This window comes from Macaca mulatta, chromosome 1 (assembly GCF_049350105.2).
Source record: "Macaca mulatta isolate MMU2019108-1 chromosome 1, T2T-MMU8v2.0, whole genome shotgun sequence".
NCBI classification, from domain to species: domain Eukaryota; kingdom Metazoa; phylum Chordata; class Mammalia; order Primates; family Cercopithecidae; genus Macaca; species Macaca mulatta.
This window is the reverse complement of record NC_133406.1, coordinates 187,613,799-187,630,570: the sequence shown is the minus strand read 5'-3', so window position 1 is coordinate 187,630,570 and position 16,772 is coordinate 187,613,799. Positions and strand designations below refer to the sequence as shown.

The window sequence follows — 16,772 nt, the reverse complement described above, 5'->3', positions numbered from 1 at the left end:
TCTTTCACTACCCAATTGCACCAAAAGGGACCTTGCCCTTTCATTTTGCTTTTTTTTTTTTTTTCTTTTTCTTCTCAGAACCTATGCCTTTAAGATTCCCATCTCAGATCTCCTGTGTTTTTCAGCCCATTCCATATGGTCATGGTTTGATCTATAGGAATACTTTCTTGGTATTTTCACACTTGGGGAGGAGGCCTTTCTTTTCTTGGTAGTTTAGAGCAGTTGTTGGCCTGCCATTATCTCCCGTCTTCTCTGCACAGTTTCCTCAGCCTGCCCTTGTACCCTTAAAGGTTTGTGTAGAAACGTGAGCAATTGTTGGCTGGGATTTGGGCTTATATATTTTTTCTTTTCTTTTTCTTTTTTTTTTTTTTAACTTACAGATACTTTGAAATTTGGCATTTTGTATTTTCTAATTATGCTGAGAGTATGATTTGTGCTATTTTTTCTTGTTATTCTGTATTGGTTTTAGAGGCTATAGAAAGACACAGATTTAGGCGGCCTCCATTTTTCTTCAACCAGCTGGAAATCCTGTTGCTGGTGTGTTTTTAAGTGTATATATTTTCTCAAGTTTTACATTGCTTAGAATAATTGGACAGTTTTCTAGTCTGAAATATGAAATACAGGTGTACACTATCTTAATGGAAATGTCATTGTAGGGAACAAGGGCCTTGACCTTCTGAAGGTTCACTGAAAATCACTGACATGAGGCAGATTAACAGGAGAAAAGGCATATGAATTTATTTAATGTGTGTACACAGGAGCATTCAGAATGAAGACTCAAAGAAATGGGAAATTGTCCATTTTTGTGTTTAGGTTCAACAAAGTATGGAACAGCCGTATAGAAATATGATTGGACAAAAGCGTATGATCTAATACTAATAGACTGAGCGGGGAAACCCAGCCAGGCCTGTCCATCTAGGTTCCTCATGGCCTCTGTGAGCAGCATTCCTTCCTTCTGGGTGTGGGGCAGGACTCTTTCTGGAATTGGGGTCTTATGACCTACAGTCAAACAAGATAGGTCAGACAATTTCTTTATGACCAGTTTTTGCATAGAAAGGTGGATGAAGTTAAAGTAATATTTCTAGGTTTTATGACTGGCTTTGGGGAAAAGGAGTTCTGGTTTCTATGACCTACCTTGGGGAAGGGGGATTCTAGTTTCTATGGTTAGCCTCAGGGGAGAATGGGCCTGAGAGACAGGAGGGTAGGAGAAGGTCAGTGAAAAACTTTTGCTTCTGAGGCCATCATTTTGGGGTGTTGTTTCTTTATTCTTCATTCAACAGATTTCTAAATGAATTGTAGAATTTTATAGAATTTAAATTGTTATTTAAAATTGCTGTTTGTGAATATTGTGAATGTGCACTAGAAATAAATAGGTAAGAAAGCTTATAGTAGTTTAAATCATTTGTAGAACCAGCAGATTTTGTGATGTCATAATTAAATTATAGGCTATTAAAATAGTTTTACATAAAGGCATAGCCTTTGAATAGCCAAAAATCTTAATTGGCAATTCAGAATCAGTAGTCGATAAGCCCTTCATCAGTGCCCAGGCTTAATAAATATGTAAATGGCAGAATATTTTTCAAGGGGATGCTATCTTTTATTGATAAATTGGATCCCATGTTACAAAAAAAGGAAGAAAAAATATGAACATTATTGAACATCTCTTATGTTAGACACTATGCCAGGTACTTTACTGTTTTAGCCACCCTTCTTCCTACCAATCTATGCATGGATTGCCTGTAAATCTAATAGAGACAATAAAGCATGTGTACTTCCTAAAACAAGGAATTTGTCACCAACTGAGGCCACCAATCCCATTTTTAGGAGATTCCAATTGTTACAGTTCCCTTTTTTCATGTTGAACCCAAATCTCTCAACCTATGGTTTGCATCCATGCTCTTGTTTTTGTCTTCTGAGAATGACAGAAAAAGCCTCTTTTACCTTGTAGCCCTTCAAATATCTGAAGCCAGACTGACCCTATATTTCATTTCTTCTCTGAACTATTCTCATTAGACGTGTTTCATAACCCATAACCAGTCTAATTGCTGTACTGTGATCCCAAGTAAGCTATTCTGCTAGTCACATCACACTATGAAATCTCACTGAGCTTGAGGTTTCTCATAGTTGTTGTGCCTTTTTGCAGGTTGTTGTGGGAGTTCAAGAATAGAACTGAGCATTTAATTTATATTCCGATCCATCCTATTGATAGACCTTGTTGAAATTCAACATTGTAGCAGTCCCTTCTAGCTTTAGGTTTGGTGAGAGAGCCTCTATTTTTCTTACTTACTTTGTTATATAAATATTAACAAGACCAGAGCTGAGGTTAGAAGTTAGTGCTAGAAACTTTTCTCTAGGTCAATGCATTAATTAATGCCTGTTGTTTCACATGAGTGTAATGGGAAATGCTTCATATTTTAGTCCTCTTCTAGATGGTCATAATGCACATAGTGCAATAGTAAAGGCTCCAAATGTCTTACAGTAAAGACATGTATTTAGCTTTGTTTAACCATAGTCTAAACTTACTTGACAGAAGAATCTTCTTTTTTTTTTGTAACACCAAAAAGATAAAAATGAAAATACCCCCCACTCCAAAATCCCACACTATACTATTTCCTTATCTTGTCCAAAATGGTGTTTTGAGAAATTTCGTTAATTTTCTTTCTGCTGTCCAGATACTATGTTTTCTTTGATCTACCAGTCAATTCAGTCACGAAAAGATAACACATAATTTGACTTGTCTTATTCTTGTTGAACCCCTATTGGCCTCCTCCCGATCACTATTCTTTTTTTGAGATGAAGTCTCACGCTGTCACCTAGGCTGGAGTGCAGTGGTGCAATCTCAGCTCACTGCAATCTCTGTCTCCCTAGTTCAAGTGATTCTCCTGCCTCAGCCTCCCAAGTAGCTGAGATGACAGGCTTGTGCCACTATACCTGGCTAATTTTTGTATTTTTACTACGCCTGGCTAATTTTTGCAGTTTTATTAGAGATGGAGTCTCACCATGGTGGCTAGTCTGGTCTTGAACTCCTGACCTCAAATGACCCACCCATCTCGGCTTCCCGAAGTGCTGGGGTTACAGGCATGAGCCCCCGCGCCTGGCCCTGATCACTATTTTTATTGTTAGAAGATCACAAGTGTGGAATTTATCTTCTCTTTTTATTAGAATTTGGATAAGGTTTGCTTAATTATGTGTATGTCATTTTTGCTCTGAAGATCATCCTCCTTGATAGAGAAGAGAGAGAGAAAACAGACATGGGAACTTTGTACTTTACTGTGCCATTAATATAACATTATCAGCTCTCATTGGTGGCTTTCTTTGGCCTTTACAGCACCAAATGAGAATTCAAAGCCTATTTTATTCTGTTTAGTCTTTTTAAAAGTAGTAAAAAAAAATTATTTTTGCATGTTTTACCTCATTACTGTACTTTTTTTTGTTTTCCTGACATGATTATTTAAATTTTCTGTTAAGGAATTTAAAAGGCATACGCATTTCTTATCAGGATATAACTCTTCTAAAAACTTTTCTGTTTCATCACAAGGAAAGGGAGAGAGATGAAATGTTTTATCATGCCCTGGAGAGTGCGAGTTGTGTAAAATTCTCTCAGTCTAGGGTACTAGGGTATTTGACAGATTCCTAGAGAAATTGCTGGCAGTGTTCTCCTGCCTTAAAACCACTATGTTTTGGAGTATGTTTAGGCCGTGTTTTCTTATTTTTGAAACTGGATCCTACTTATTTTAATTAGAATAGATCAGTTTGAACTGTTTTTATCTTGTGTACCAATTAGTTGATTCAGTTCATTAATTAGGCCTACATTTAATTATAAATAAAATTGTTTTGAGGGAATAGTGCTGAAGTTTTTAATGCTGATGATAATATATGAAAGGGAAAACATGGAAATATTTAGCAGAACACTGAGTACCATTGCAACATTTGTTAATAAGCAGCAGAAAAACATTCACCCGCTGGTAGATGTTTGCTTTCTCTACAGGAACAAAAATTGAACACTTTGCAAAAATTGGATGGAAAAATCATAAACATTCAGTTAATAACCCGTAAGTATTTCAGAGACATGAAATAATGAAAATCTGGGTTATCGTACTGTGTAATATGCAACTTTATGCTTGAAAAGCAAATGCCAAGATCTCAAATATATTAACTAGAATGTTTTATTTTTTTCTTACAAAAGGCTTATACCCAAGTAAACTTTTGACAATTTTTCCGTTTCAGTTTTTGGCCACTGTATATTTAGAATATTATTTAAGCTAATGATTCTTTTTTTGTTTGTTTGTTTTTGAGACAGAATCTCTCTGTGTCACCCAGGCTGGAGTGCAGTGGCGTGATCTTGGCTCACTGCAACCTCCACCTCCCTTGTAGCTGGGACTACAGGAACCACCATGCCCGGCTATTTTTTTTTTTTTTTTTAAGACACAGTCTCATTCTGTCACCGAGGTTGGAATGCAATGGCGTGATCTCAGCTCACTGCGACCTCCGCCCTCTGGGTTCAAGCGATTCTCCTGCCTCAGCCTCCCGAGTAGCTGGAATTACAGGCACCTGTCACAGCACCCGGCTAATTTTTGTATTTTTAGCAGAGACAGGGTTTCACCATCTTGGCCAGGCTGGTCTTGAACTTTTGACCTTGTGGTCCACCTGCCTCTGCCTCCCAAAGTGCTGGGATTACAGGCGTGAGCCACTGCACCCAGCCTGTATTTTTAGTTGAGATGGGGTGTTGCAATGTTGGTCAGCCTGGTCTCAAACTCCTGACCTCAGGTGATCTGCCCACCTTGGCCTCCCAAAGTGCTGGGGTTACAGGTGTGAGCCACCACGCTTGGCTATTTTGTACATTTATTTAAAAGCTCCATTAGCCATAATTAATGTACTTGTATAATGTTATCACCTCAAAAGTTGGCTGAATTGTAGGTCATTTGATTTTGCTTTTAAGGAACTAGTATTCTATAATTTGCCAGGAAACATAAATATGGTATTCTGTTTTAATCCCCAACTGGTCTAACACCAACTGGGTATATTGCAACTCAATTCCACCACGAAGCATCTGGGAGTTAATGCAAACTCCATGAATTAAGGACCCAGTCCTCCACAAGACTGCTCATATGTCAGACATTAGCTGCAAGTGGGTTGCCCATGCCACTCATACTTTTGACCAACTGACCACAAATCTAGGGGTTCCCATGAGTCCCTCAGGTTCAATAATTCACTAGAACAACTTACAGAACTCAGGCAAGTACTTAAACTTACAGTTTTACTATAAAGGATATAAATCAGAAACAGCCAAATGAAGAGGCATATACAGCGAGGTCTCGGAGGATCCCAAGCAAAGCTTTCTTGCCTTTTGCCTATGGAGTCAGGGCATGTCATCCTCCGGATCCATCAAGATGTTCACCAATCACGAAGCCCCGCTGAACACCATGTCCAGATTTTTTACTGGGGCTTCATTATATTGGCGTGCTAGATTAAATCACTGGCCACGTGACTGAGCTCAATCTCCAGCCTTCTCTTCTTCTCAGAGGTTGAGCTGGCTCAAAAGTCTCAACTCTGTAGTCACGTGGTTGGTCTTTTGGTGGTCAGTCTTCCATTTTCAAGATAACAAGGCCCACTGTAAGGGACCTCATTAGCATAACACCGACTTCTATCATTCAGGAAATTCCAACGGCTCTGGAAGCTCCAAGCCGGGAACGCAGGACAAAGACTAAATGTTTAAAAATCAAACATACTGTTTTTTAGAGTTAGGATTTTTTAAAAGGTCAATTCAGATGACATTTATAGCTATTCATAAAAATCTATCTTTTGGTTGTAAAACGAACACTTACATATTATTCTGTTTCTGACTCTGCAACAAAAATGACAGTTGCTATCTCACATTCTGTAACTAATATTTATTTTGTATTTAGGTATTCCCAGTTCCAAGATGAATACAGTTTAGATGAAGTGATGGCATCTAAAAAAGTTTTTGATTTTTTGACTATCTTACAATGTTGGTAAGAAAAATATATTTTAACATTTAATGAGAGAAGTAACTGCTCCCCTTCCTGCCACCCCCCTGTGGTTAAACCTTAGGCTCTGTATCTGGGCAGAGCTTTCACAGAACTCCTCCCAGTGCCGTCTCCATCCCACGTCCCCACTCTGGGTCACTTCACTAGAGTACCCTTACTTCCTACTCCTGCCTGGAGACAGACTGCCTCTTCTCTTGGAAAATGATGTGTTTTACTTCTTCTTGCATGACTTCTACCTGCCTAAAAAAAAAAATAGAACTTTTCTATTTTTTCTACCTACGAACTTTTCTATTTTTTCTACCTACCTAAAAAAAAAAAATAGAACTTTTTGGGACTCTTAGATACCAAGTAGTGATTGACAACATTTAAGTTCTTGATAGAGGTTCAGTCCTTAGGTGGGAAGCATGAGATTTACAACTGTAGATATCACAAAGAAGACAATCCACTGACCAGCAAGTATATTTGGCCTTTCTTTTCACATAGAAGGAACTCCTAGAACTGTTTTTACTTCCTCTTAGTCCCACTTCAGATGGTGCTGCAGCAGCAATTTTGGCCAGTGAAGCATTTGTACAGAAGTATGGCCTGCAATCCAAAGCTGTGGAAATTTTGGCACAAGAAATGATGACTGATTTGCCAAGCTCGTTTGAAGAAAAGAGCGTTATTAAAATGGTATGTCTGAGATTCTGTTTATTTGTTATTTTTATTTTTTTTTATTTTTAAGATAGAGTCTCATGCTTCTTGTGATAGAGCCATGCATTATTATATAATAACTTTTAATTTACTAGACATGCTATTTATCATTATTTTAAGTTGACTATGCCTAGAACTCCAATGTTACAGAGTTAAGGGAAAAAACAGATTATTTTGTTTTGTTGTCCCTTTTCTTTTCTCTTCTCTTCTCTTCTCTTCTTTTCTTTTCTTTTTTTAGACAGGGTCTTACTCTGTCACTCAGGCTGCAGTGCAGTAGTGCGATCTCAGCTTACTGTAATTTCCACATCCCAGGCTCAATCACTCCTCCCACTTCAGCCTCCCAAGTAGCTGGGACTACAGGCACATGCCACCACTGCCAGCTAATGTTTATAATTTTTGTAGAGACACGGTTTTGCCATGTTTCCCAGGCTGGTCTTAAACTCCTGGCTCAAGTGATCCACCTGCCTCAGCCTTCCAAAGTGCTGGGATTATAAGCGTGAATCACCACATATGGCCACAAAGATGATTTTAATGAACTTTCTTGACCCTCACCACTTTAAAAATTCTGATTAAAGATTGAGTACAAAATGGAAAAAGTAAAAAAGATGAAAATTCAGACCTAGAGGTAGTTGAATATTTGAAGACATACACACAATACACAAAATTGCATGCTAAATTATAGTTTACAGAATGATTTTACAACAACACTGTGAATTGGCAAATGTTTTTGTAACTGCCCAAGATCACAGTTAGATTGTGGCAGAGGTAGAATTTATACTTAGGTTTCCTGGTTATAGTACGTTTTTCATTACACCACAGTTTTATTTCTTTTTCTTTTTGAGACAGGATCTTGCTTTGTTGCCCAGGCTGGAGTGTGGTGATGAGATCATAGCTCACTGCAACCTCTGCCTCCTAGGCTCAAGCAGTCCTCGCACTTCAGCCTCTAGAGTAAGTGGGACTACAGGCACGTGCCACCACACCTGGCTAAATTTTTGTATTATTATTATTATTTTTTTTGTAAAGACAGTGTTTTGCCATGTTACCCAGCCTGGTCTTCTACTCCTGTACTCAAGCGATCCACCTGCCTTGGCCTTTGAAAGTGCCAAAGTGCTGGGATTACACGCATGAGCCACCATGCCTGGCCTCACAGTTTTATTCCTTGAAGAAAAGTTATTTTATCATTTGAGGCCAAAGACATATTAGGATCATGGACTTTGGAAAAATGGTTTGAATCCTAGATGATTTTCTAAAGAAGATTGTGTCAATTTATATAGAAATTCTCCCATATTTTTCAGTGTATCTGACTCATAATGATCTGGTAATAAATGTCTGCAACTTGTTTATCACAACTATACATTGTAGTTTGACAGAGGTTTTGTAACTTAGCACAAGATATGCTCTGAGGAATTCTAGGTCCTTTTAATATATTTTATTTAAAAATTCTGTCATTTTTTAGTACAAAATTGAATATGTACATACTTCTCCTAGATGTTATTTTATTTGGACTTTCTGTGTAATATAGAATCAATTGACTGACCCTCCTTCCCTCCATCCCTCCCTCCCTCCCTTCCTCCCTTTCTTTCCTTTTCCCTTTCCTCTCTTTCTTTTCTTCTTCTTTTTTTTTTTTTTTTTTGAGACAGAATCTTGCTCTTTCATCCAGGCTGGAATTGAGTGGGGTGATCCTGGTTCACTGCAGCCTTGACCTCCTGGGCTCAAACGATCCTCCCAGCTTAGCCTCCCGAGTATCTGGGACCACAGGCACATACTACCACGCCGGGCTAATTTTTAAATTATTTGTAAAGACAGGATCTTCCAGTGTTGCCCAGGCTGGCCTCAAACTCCTGGGCTCAAGCGATCCTCCTGCCTCAGCTTCCCAAAGTGCTTGGATTATAGGCATGAGCCACTGCACCTGGCCAAGATTTCAATATATATGGTCAATTATTAGTTGTTAAGGTTATGCATCTATTAATCTCTTAAACTACTTGTCTAAAAGGCCTAGTTTTGGTGCCCTTTATTTATATATGGTTTTGGTTTTAGGTTGGCTTTGATATGAGTAAAGAAGCTGCAAGAAAATGCTATGAGAAATCTGGCCTGACACCAAATGATATTGACGTAATAGAACTTCACGATTGCTTTTCTACCAACGAACTCCTTACTTATGAAGCATTGGGACTCTGTCCAGAAGGTAACATCTTTGAATAGGGCAGATTAATTTGGTAAATTTCATTGAGAAAACTTCATTTGGACCATTAGATAAAAGAATTCACTATTCGCTTTTCCCTTCACATTGGCTCTGCCACACTGTGGGAAGTGAACGTAAGGTGTTTTGGTAGTGGACTTTTTAGAACTTGTGGTATTAGGCAGTACCAACACTAAGATGATGGAGTATCCAAATAATTTGTATTCTGATTATATTATTTGTGTAGAAGGCTCTTTTATCTGATCAAAATAGCTACTCCATCTTTCTTATGCTTATTCTTTGCATGAGCTTTTATTCATTTGCTTTCAACCATTTATGTTAATTTATTTAAAGTGTATCTCTTATAGGCATGTAAGCAATAATTTTTTTTGTTTTTTCATTTTTCTGAGACAGACTCTCTCTCTGTAGCCCAGACTGGAGTGCAGTGGTGCAATCTCCGCTCACTGCAACCTCCACCTCCTGGGTTCAAGTGATTCTTCTGCCTCAGCCTCTTGTGTAGCTTGGATTACAGGCACCCACCACCATGCCCGGCTAATTTTTGTATTTTTAGTAGAAACAGGGTTTCACCATGTTAGCCAGACTGGTCTCAAACTCCTGACCTCAGGTGATTCACTCACCTAGGCCTCCCAAAGTGCTGGGATTATAGGCGTGAGCCACCATGCCCAGCCACGATAATATATTTTTTTAAATCTACTTTGTTGAATTTTGCCTTTTAACTGGAGTGTTGAAACCTGTGCTGATAATGATAGCCACTAGCTATACTTTAGTCTTTGAAATGTAGCTAGTCCAAATTGACGTGTGCTGTAAGTGTGAAGTACACATGGGGTTTGGGAGACTTAATATTGAAAAATATAATGTAAAGTATTTCATTAATAATTTTTTTTTTTTTTGAGACAGAGTCTTGCTCTGTTGCCCAGGCTGGAGTGCAATGGTGTGATCTTGGCTCATTGCAACTTCTGCCTCCTGGGTTCAAGCGATTCTTGTGCCTCAGCCTCCTGAGTAGCTGAGATTACAGGTGCACATGCCACCATGCCCAGCTAATTTTTGTAATTTTAGTAGAGACAGGGTTTCACCATGTTGCCCAGGCTGTTCTCAAACTCCTGGCCTCAAGCAATCCACCCACCTCAGCCCCCCAAAGTGCTGGGGTTACAGGCATGAGCCACCTGGCCCACTGATAATTTTTTTATGTTGATTGCATGTTGAATGAAAATATTTTATATATATATATAATGTATAAATTAAATAAAATATATACTAGAAAATTTAAAAGTATTGTGTGGGCATTATATTTCTGTTAGACAATAGTGATTTAGATCATTAATGTAATTATTGATATAGTAGGATTTAGGTTAGTCATTTAATTATCTGTTATCTATTTGACCCTGTAATTTTTGTTCCTCTGTGCCCCTCCTCTTGACTGCTTTTGCATTATTTAAATTTTTTTTTTTTTTTTTTGAGACGGAGTCTCGCTCTGTCGCCCAGCCCAGGCTGGAGTGCAGTGGCGCGATCTCGGCTCACTGCAAGCTCCGCCTCCCGGGTTCACGCCATTCTCCTGCCTCAGCCTCCCAAGTAGCTGGGACTACAGGCGCCCACAACCGCGCCCGGCTAATTTTTTGTAATTTTTAGTAGAGACGGGGTTTCACCGTGGTCTCGATCTCCTGACCTTGTGATCCGCCCGCCTCGGCCTCCCAAAGTGCTGGGATTACAGGCGTGAGCCACCGCCCGGCCTATTTAAATATTTTTAGTTTGCCATTTCAACTTATTGTTTTTTTCACCATATCTCTTTGTTTTTTCTTCTTTGTTTATCCCAGTGGTTGCTATAGAGCATGGTTTATCAACCTTGGCACTGTTGACATTTGAGCTCTATCATTCTTGTGATACAGCTTGTGTATGGTAGGATATTCAGCAATATCCCCACCTCTTATCTACTAAATGCCAGTAGCACCACCCCCCACAGTTGTAACAACCATAAAATGTCTCCAAATATTGCCAGATGTCTTCTGGGGGGTAAATCTCTCCCAGTTGGCAGGGCACGGTGGCTCACGCCTGTAATCCCAGCACTTCGGGAGGCCAAGGCAGGTGGATCACGAGGTCCAGAGATTGAGACCATCCTGGCTAACATGGTGAAAGCCTGTCTCTACTAAATATGCAAAAAATTAGCCTGAATTCTCTTTAGTTTTCCTTCAACTGAAAATGTCTTTATAATATTATATATTGGGATTTTCAATTTTTTTCTCTGCTTCTTCTGGGCTTCCAATGATGCATATATTAAACCTTTGGATATTGTCCCATAAGTCCCTGAAACTGTTCACTTTGAATCCCTTTTCTCTCTGTTCTTCACATTTGATAATTTGTGTTGATACATCTTTAAATTCACTGACTCCTCCTTCATCTTCTTTCTACTCATAAACCATTCTAGTGAGTTTTCTATTTCAAATATGGTATTTTCAGTTCTAAAATTTCCATTTGGTTCATTTTATAGTTTCTGTTTCTCTGCTGAGAGCCTGTATCTTTTTTTTCATTTCTAGTGGGCTTTCTTTACCTTGCAGTTCTAATGGCTGTTTTAAAGTCTTTAATAATTCCATAATCTGGGCTTTCTTAGGTTTTGCATCATTGATTGTCTTTTACCTTGAGAGTATTGGTTACATTTTCTGATTCTTTGTGTAGCAAATAATTTTGGATTGTATCCTGGACAGGGTGAACGTCCCGTTATACAGATCCTTTGGAGAATGTTGGTTTTTGTTTTAACAAGCATTTAAGCCAGTATGTTCTGACAATAAGTTCTGTCTTGCCTTCGGAGGGTGGTGGTTAAAGTCTTTGCTCAGCTCTCTAAACGTATGCCTACATCAGAGTGAGCCTGAGATTTGTACAGGTCTGTACACAGAATTAGGGGATCCTCTTCTCTGGTTCACTCCACTGTGGACTTCTTCTCTTACTCTCCAGCCTGCGGAGGTTTCTTTTCCTAGTTCCTTTGGTTAGGAAGATGGGGTTTCTGTTAGAGTTTTAGCTACCTTTGCTGCTTCTGCTGCCATGCTGTTCCAGGGCTGTGCTCAACCTTGGGGCAAAGCTGTTGAGAGAGAGAGCCTAAAAAGAAAAAAGACAACCAGGACCTCACCCTTATGCAGTGGCTTCTCCAAGTTTTGACTTGCTTTATAATCTCCCTGCTTTTATTTACTTTTCAGAGTCCTCAGGTAGTTTTTAAAAAATTTTTTATTTTTATATCCAGTGTTTTCAGTTGTAATCAATGCAAGAGATGAACTGTAGTGAACATATTCTGCCTAATATGGAACTTAATCTCAAAGTTAAATGTTTTATATAGATACAGATATAAAATGATTGCTTACTTACTTTTTTTTTTCTTTGAGACGGAGTTTCTCTCTTGTTGCCCAGGCTGGAGTGCAATGGGGCGATCTTGGCTCACCACAACCTCCACCACCTAGGTTCAAGTGATTCTCCTGCCTCAGCCTCCCGAGTAGCTGGGATTGCAGGCATGCGCCACCATGCCCAGCTAATTTTGTATTTTTAGTAGAGACGGGGTTTCACCATGCTGGCCAGGTTGGTCTCAAACTCCTGAATGCAGGTGATCTGCCTGCCTTGGCCTCCCAAAGTGCCAGGATTGTAGGTGTGAATCACCACCCCCGGCTTTTTTTTTTTTTCCGAGACAGAGTTTTGCTGTTGCTGCCCAGGCTGGAGCACAATGGTGAGATTTCAGCTAACTGCAACCTCCCCCTCCCAGGTTCTGGTGCTTCTCTTGCCTCAGCCTCCCGAGTAGCTGGGATTATAGGGGTGCGTCACCACACCTGGCTAATTCTTGCATTTTTTTTTTTTTTAAGCAGAGATGGTTTCACCATGTTGGTCAGGCTGGTCCTGACCTCAGGTGATCCACCCACCCCAGCCTCCCAAAGTGCTGGGATTACAAGTGTGAGCCACTACGCCCGGCCAAAATGATTACTTTCAAACTTATACTCCTTGCTTGAACTGCTCCTCCAACCTCTAGACTCAAGAATCCAGCTGCCTGCTTTTTAGGGGTTTCTTTGGATGTCTCATAAGCATCTCAAACCTAAGTCCAAAATTGAGCGATGGATATTTTTCAATGTTTCTCCTCCCTCAGTCTTCCCCATCCTTCTGCTGCTTAAACTGGAAGCCATCAGGCTTGAATTCTTTTCTCTCTCTCACAGTCATCATTAAGTCTCTCTCTAAGTCCCATTGGCTATGGACTCTACCTTCAAATACATCCAGAATATGACCACATCTCACACTTTTGTCACTGCCAGCCTAGTGCAGAACAGCATCGTTTCTCATTTGTATTATTGTTAGAGTCTTATAACTGGTTCCCTGCTTCTGCCTTGTCTCTCTAGACTGATGCTAGAATGTGCAGTAAATCAGTTCATTCATTCATTCAAAACCCAGTAGTTTCTCAACTCACTCAGACGAACAAGCCAAATGTGATCTGTCCTCCTTACTCCCCACTCCCATCTCTGGCTTCCTCTGCTTTTCTCTGAATCGTCTACTCTGCTGCAGCCACATTGGCTTCCTTCTTCAAGCACTGGAAGCTCGCTCCTGTTTCAGGGCCTTTGTTCCAACTATACATGATTTGCTTCCTCACTCCCTTCAGGTCTTTGACTAATATCCTTCTCAGTGGAAGCCTTCTCCAATCACTTTGTCTGAAATATAAATCACTCACCTCCATCTTCCTTGTCTCAATGCGTCCTATGCCCTTTTCTTGCTTTCTTTTTTCCCTTGGCATTTATCACCACTTTACATATTTCTTTACTTATTTTACCTATTGTCTGTCTTTTCCTCACCCCTCTCCCCACAATAACTTAAACTCCATGATAGTAAGGATTTTCATTTGGTTCGCTGTTGTATCCTTAAGTTCCTAGTTTAGTTTTTGGCACAGAACAGGTATAATAATTGTTTTCCAAAAGCGTATGCATTTGTTTTCCTATCTATGCTAGGTGAGAGTGTTCATTTACAGTACTTTAGTCTCTGAATATTTTTAGTTGATGAGTTCAAGATAACTTCCCTTTGGAATCTTTTAATACTTTACAAGATTGTATACATTATAGGAAAAGTGTAGTGAATTATTCATTTTTAGGGGTTAGCTTGTGTTTAGTTTGCTATTACTTGCTATAGAAACAATATTTATCAGTTTGTAAGTAGCAATAGTAGATAGATTCATCTCTGATGACTACAACCTCAGAGCAATTTCTAAGATAGAAACATACCAAAAAATAAAAGAGAGAATGCCTTAACCAATGGTTTTATCTATAACCTAGATTTAAAGCCAAATTAGAAGTGTCAGTCATCTAAAATCCTGTGATTAGTGTATTTCATTTTACCAACAGAGGAACTTTTGTTTTTGAAGGCAATATAATATATTAGCTGAGAACACAGGCTGTGGAGCCAGGGTGCCTGAGTATTAATCCTGGATCTCTTGCTGTTGCCTTGGCTGATTTCTTAATATCTCTGTCTGTTTTCTCATCTCAGAAATGAGAATGATAGCACCTACTTCATAGGATTGAATATTAAATTATATAAATATGGTCATCTCTCAGTATCTGTGGGGGGTTGTTTCTAAGACCTCCCACAGATACCAAAATCCATGGAAGTTGCTTATATAAAATGGCATAATTTTTGCATATAACCTATGCACATCCTCCCGTATACTTTAAATAATGTCTAGATTACTTATAATAACTACACATCACTTCATTCACATGGATTCAATGTAGTACTCAGCACATACAAATTGAAGTTTTGCTTTTTGTAATTTTTTTCTTCTGAATATATATATATGTATTTTTGAGACAGAGTTTTGCTCTTGTCACCCAGGCTGGAGTGCAATGGTACGACCTTGACTCACTGCAACCTCCGCCTCCCAGGTTCAAGCGATTCTCCTGCCTCAGCCTCCTGAGTAGTTGGGATTACAGGGGTGCACCACCATGCCTGGCTAATTTTTGTATTTTTAGTAGAGATGGGGTTTCACCATGTTGGCCAGGCTGGTCTCGAACTCCTGACCTCAGGTGATCTACCTGCCTCGGTCTCCCAAAGTGCTGGGATTACAGGCATCAGCCATGGTGCCCGGCGTCTTCTGAATATTTTTGATCTGTGGATGGTTGAATCCATGATGTGGAACTTGTGGATGCTGACTGTGTATACAGACAATAATTAGAACAAGACCTGACCCAGAGTGAGTGCTCAAAAGCTATTCGCTACCTTTGACAGCATCACCACCATCATTATTGTCATTATTTGGAGTGTCCACATCTTATTACTTTATCGTAAATATGATGTGGAAGACAATTTTATACAATACATACATTTTTATTTACTTCTTAACCATCTGGGAGAATGACCAAATGACCAGGAAATTGACAGGAATATTGAAGCCACCGAGCACATGAAGTAATTGTTTTTTAACCTTACTTTTGTGGCTCAACAGTGTTTTCAGACATTTGTCTTCATTTTATGAAAGTGTCTTTTTTCTCCTGTTTTTCCATATTTATTAAAAATACTTATATAGTATATAGCAGTACAGTTGAAAATAGAAAAGAACACATTTTGGCAAAATTATGCATTTTGGCAAAAAAGCTGACATAATTATTTTAGTTATAGCATTATATCCATTTCAGTTCTATTCTCCTAGTTCTCTGAATCTCTACCATATTTAGAGCAATTTTGGAAGGCAGAGAGCTCTATGGAACTAATAGGAGCTTTTGTTTCATACAGGAAATGTTCTGAAATTGTAAGTATTTATTACTTTTGAAAGTGCTTATGTCAAATTGTTGTTAGTTTGAACTGTTAAGAAATATTTGCTCCAAGAAATTCTTGGCTATATGGAAATCTTATAAAAGCATATCATTTGTTCTATTGTTACTATTAACGTTTGTAAATATTATTTTTTCTTCTATAGGACAAGGTGCAACACTGGTTGATAGAGGAGATAATACATATGGAGGAAAGTGGGTTATAAATCCTAGTGGTGGACTGATTTCAAAGGGACACCCACTAGGAGCTACAGGTAATACTACATACAGATTTCATACATTTTTAAATCATTTTTTCCTTAAGTGTGAACGAATTAGTCTTTCATTTGAATGAAATATTATATTCTTTGAACTTGGTAGCTGGTGCTCTACATGATTGTTTAGCTGCAATATTTTTGATGTTCCATTAAGTAGAGCACACTTAAATAATCTTGATTAATTGATGAGAATTTGAATTAATTAAAACTAAATTCAAGATGTTTCCAAGTAGAGATCTTACTGGACTTGCTAAATAAGAATCATTTGAAATGAGCATGTTATTTATATGTAGTTGTATACTTGGTTGACATTGCATGGAAATTATTTTCTCTTGAGACAACGGGACTAGAATTTATAAAGTAAGAATTTTACTATGGCTCTGCTGTTGACTGGCTGGCTGTGTGAAACTATTTTTATCAATCACTTTAACTTAATTCCTTAATTATAAAACGACAAACTTGTACAATGCGGTTTCTTTTTCTTTTTTTTTTTTTTGAGACGGAGTATCGCTCTGTCGCCCAGGCTGGAGTGCAGTGGCCGGATCTCAGCTCACTGCAAGCTCCGCCTCCCAGGTTCCTGCCATTCTCCTGCCTCAGCCTCCCAAGTAGCTGGGACTACAGGCGCCCACCACCTCGCCCGGCTAGTTTTTTTTGTAGTTTTAGTAGAGACGGGGTTTCACTGTGTTCGCCAGGATGGTCTCGATCTCCTGACCTCGTGATCCACCCGTCTCGGCCTCCCAAAGTGCTGGGATTACAGGCTTGAGCCACCGCGCCCGGCCTCTTTTTTTTTTAATAAAAAATTTTAAATAAAAAAGGGAACCTCACCGTGTAGTTCCTTTTTTCTTTC

General features: G+C 39.0%; 1 protein-coding gene across 17 annotated transcripts in view; it reads left to right on the top strand.

The window, feature by feature from the left end:
* SCP2 (sterol carrier protein 2) overlaps window positions 1-16,772 on the top strand; it is a 123,524-nt gene that overhangs the window by 49,191 nt on the left and 57,561 nt on the right. For 14 of the 17 annotated variants that reach the window (XM_077956659.1, XM_077956664.1, XM_077956621.1 and 11 more), the window contains 5 exons: window positions 3,989-4,052; window positions 5,907-5,993; window positions 6,527-6,677; window positions 8,736-8,883; window positions 15,815-15,922. In XM_077956659.1, coding sequence (XP_077812785.1) covers window positions 3,989-4,052; window positions 5,907-5,993; window positions 6,527-6,677; window positions 8,736-8,883; window positions 15,815-15,922 — 558 coding nt within the window. Of the gene's footprint in view, window positions 1-3,988; window positions 4,103-4,140; window positions 4,310-5,863; window positions 5,994-6,526; window positions 6,678-8,735; window positions 8,884-15,814; window positions 15,923-16,772 lie in introns of those variants that run through there. The other 3 variants (XM_077956667.1, XM_077956666.1, XM_077956675.1) reach the window with 3 other exon arrangements.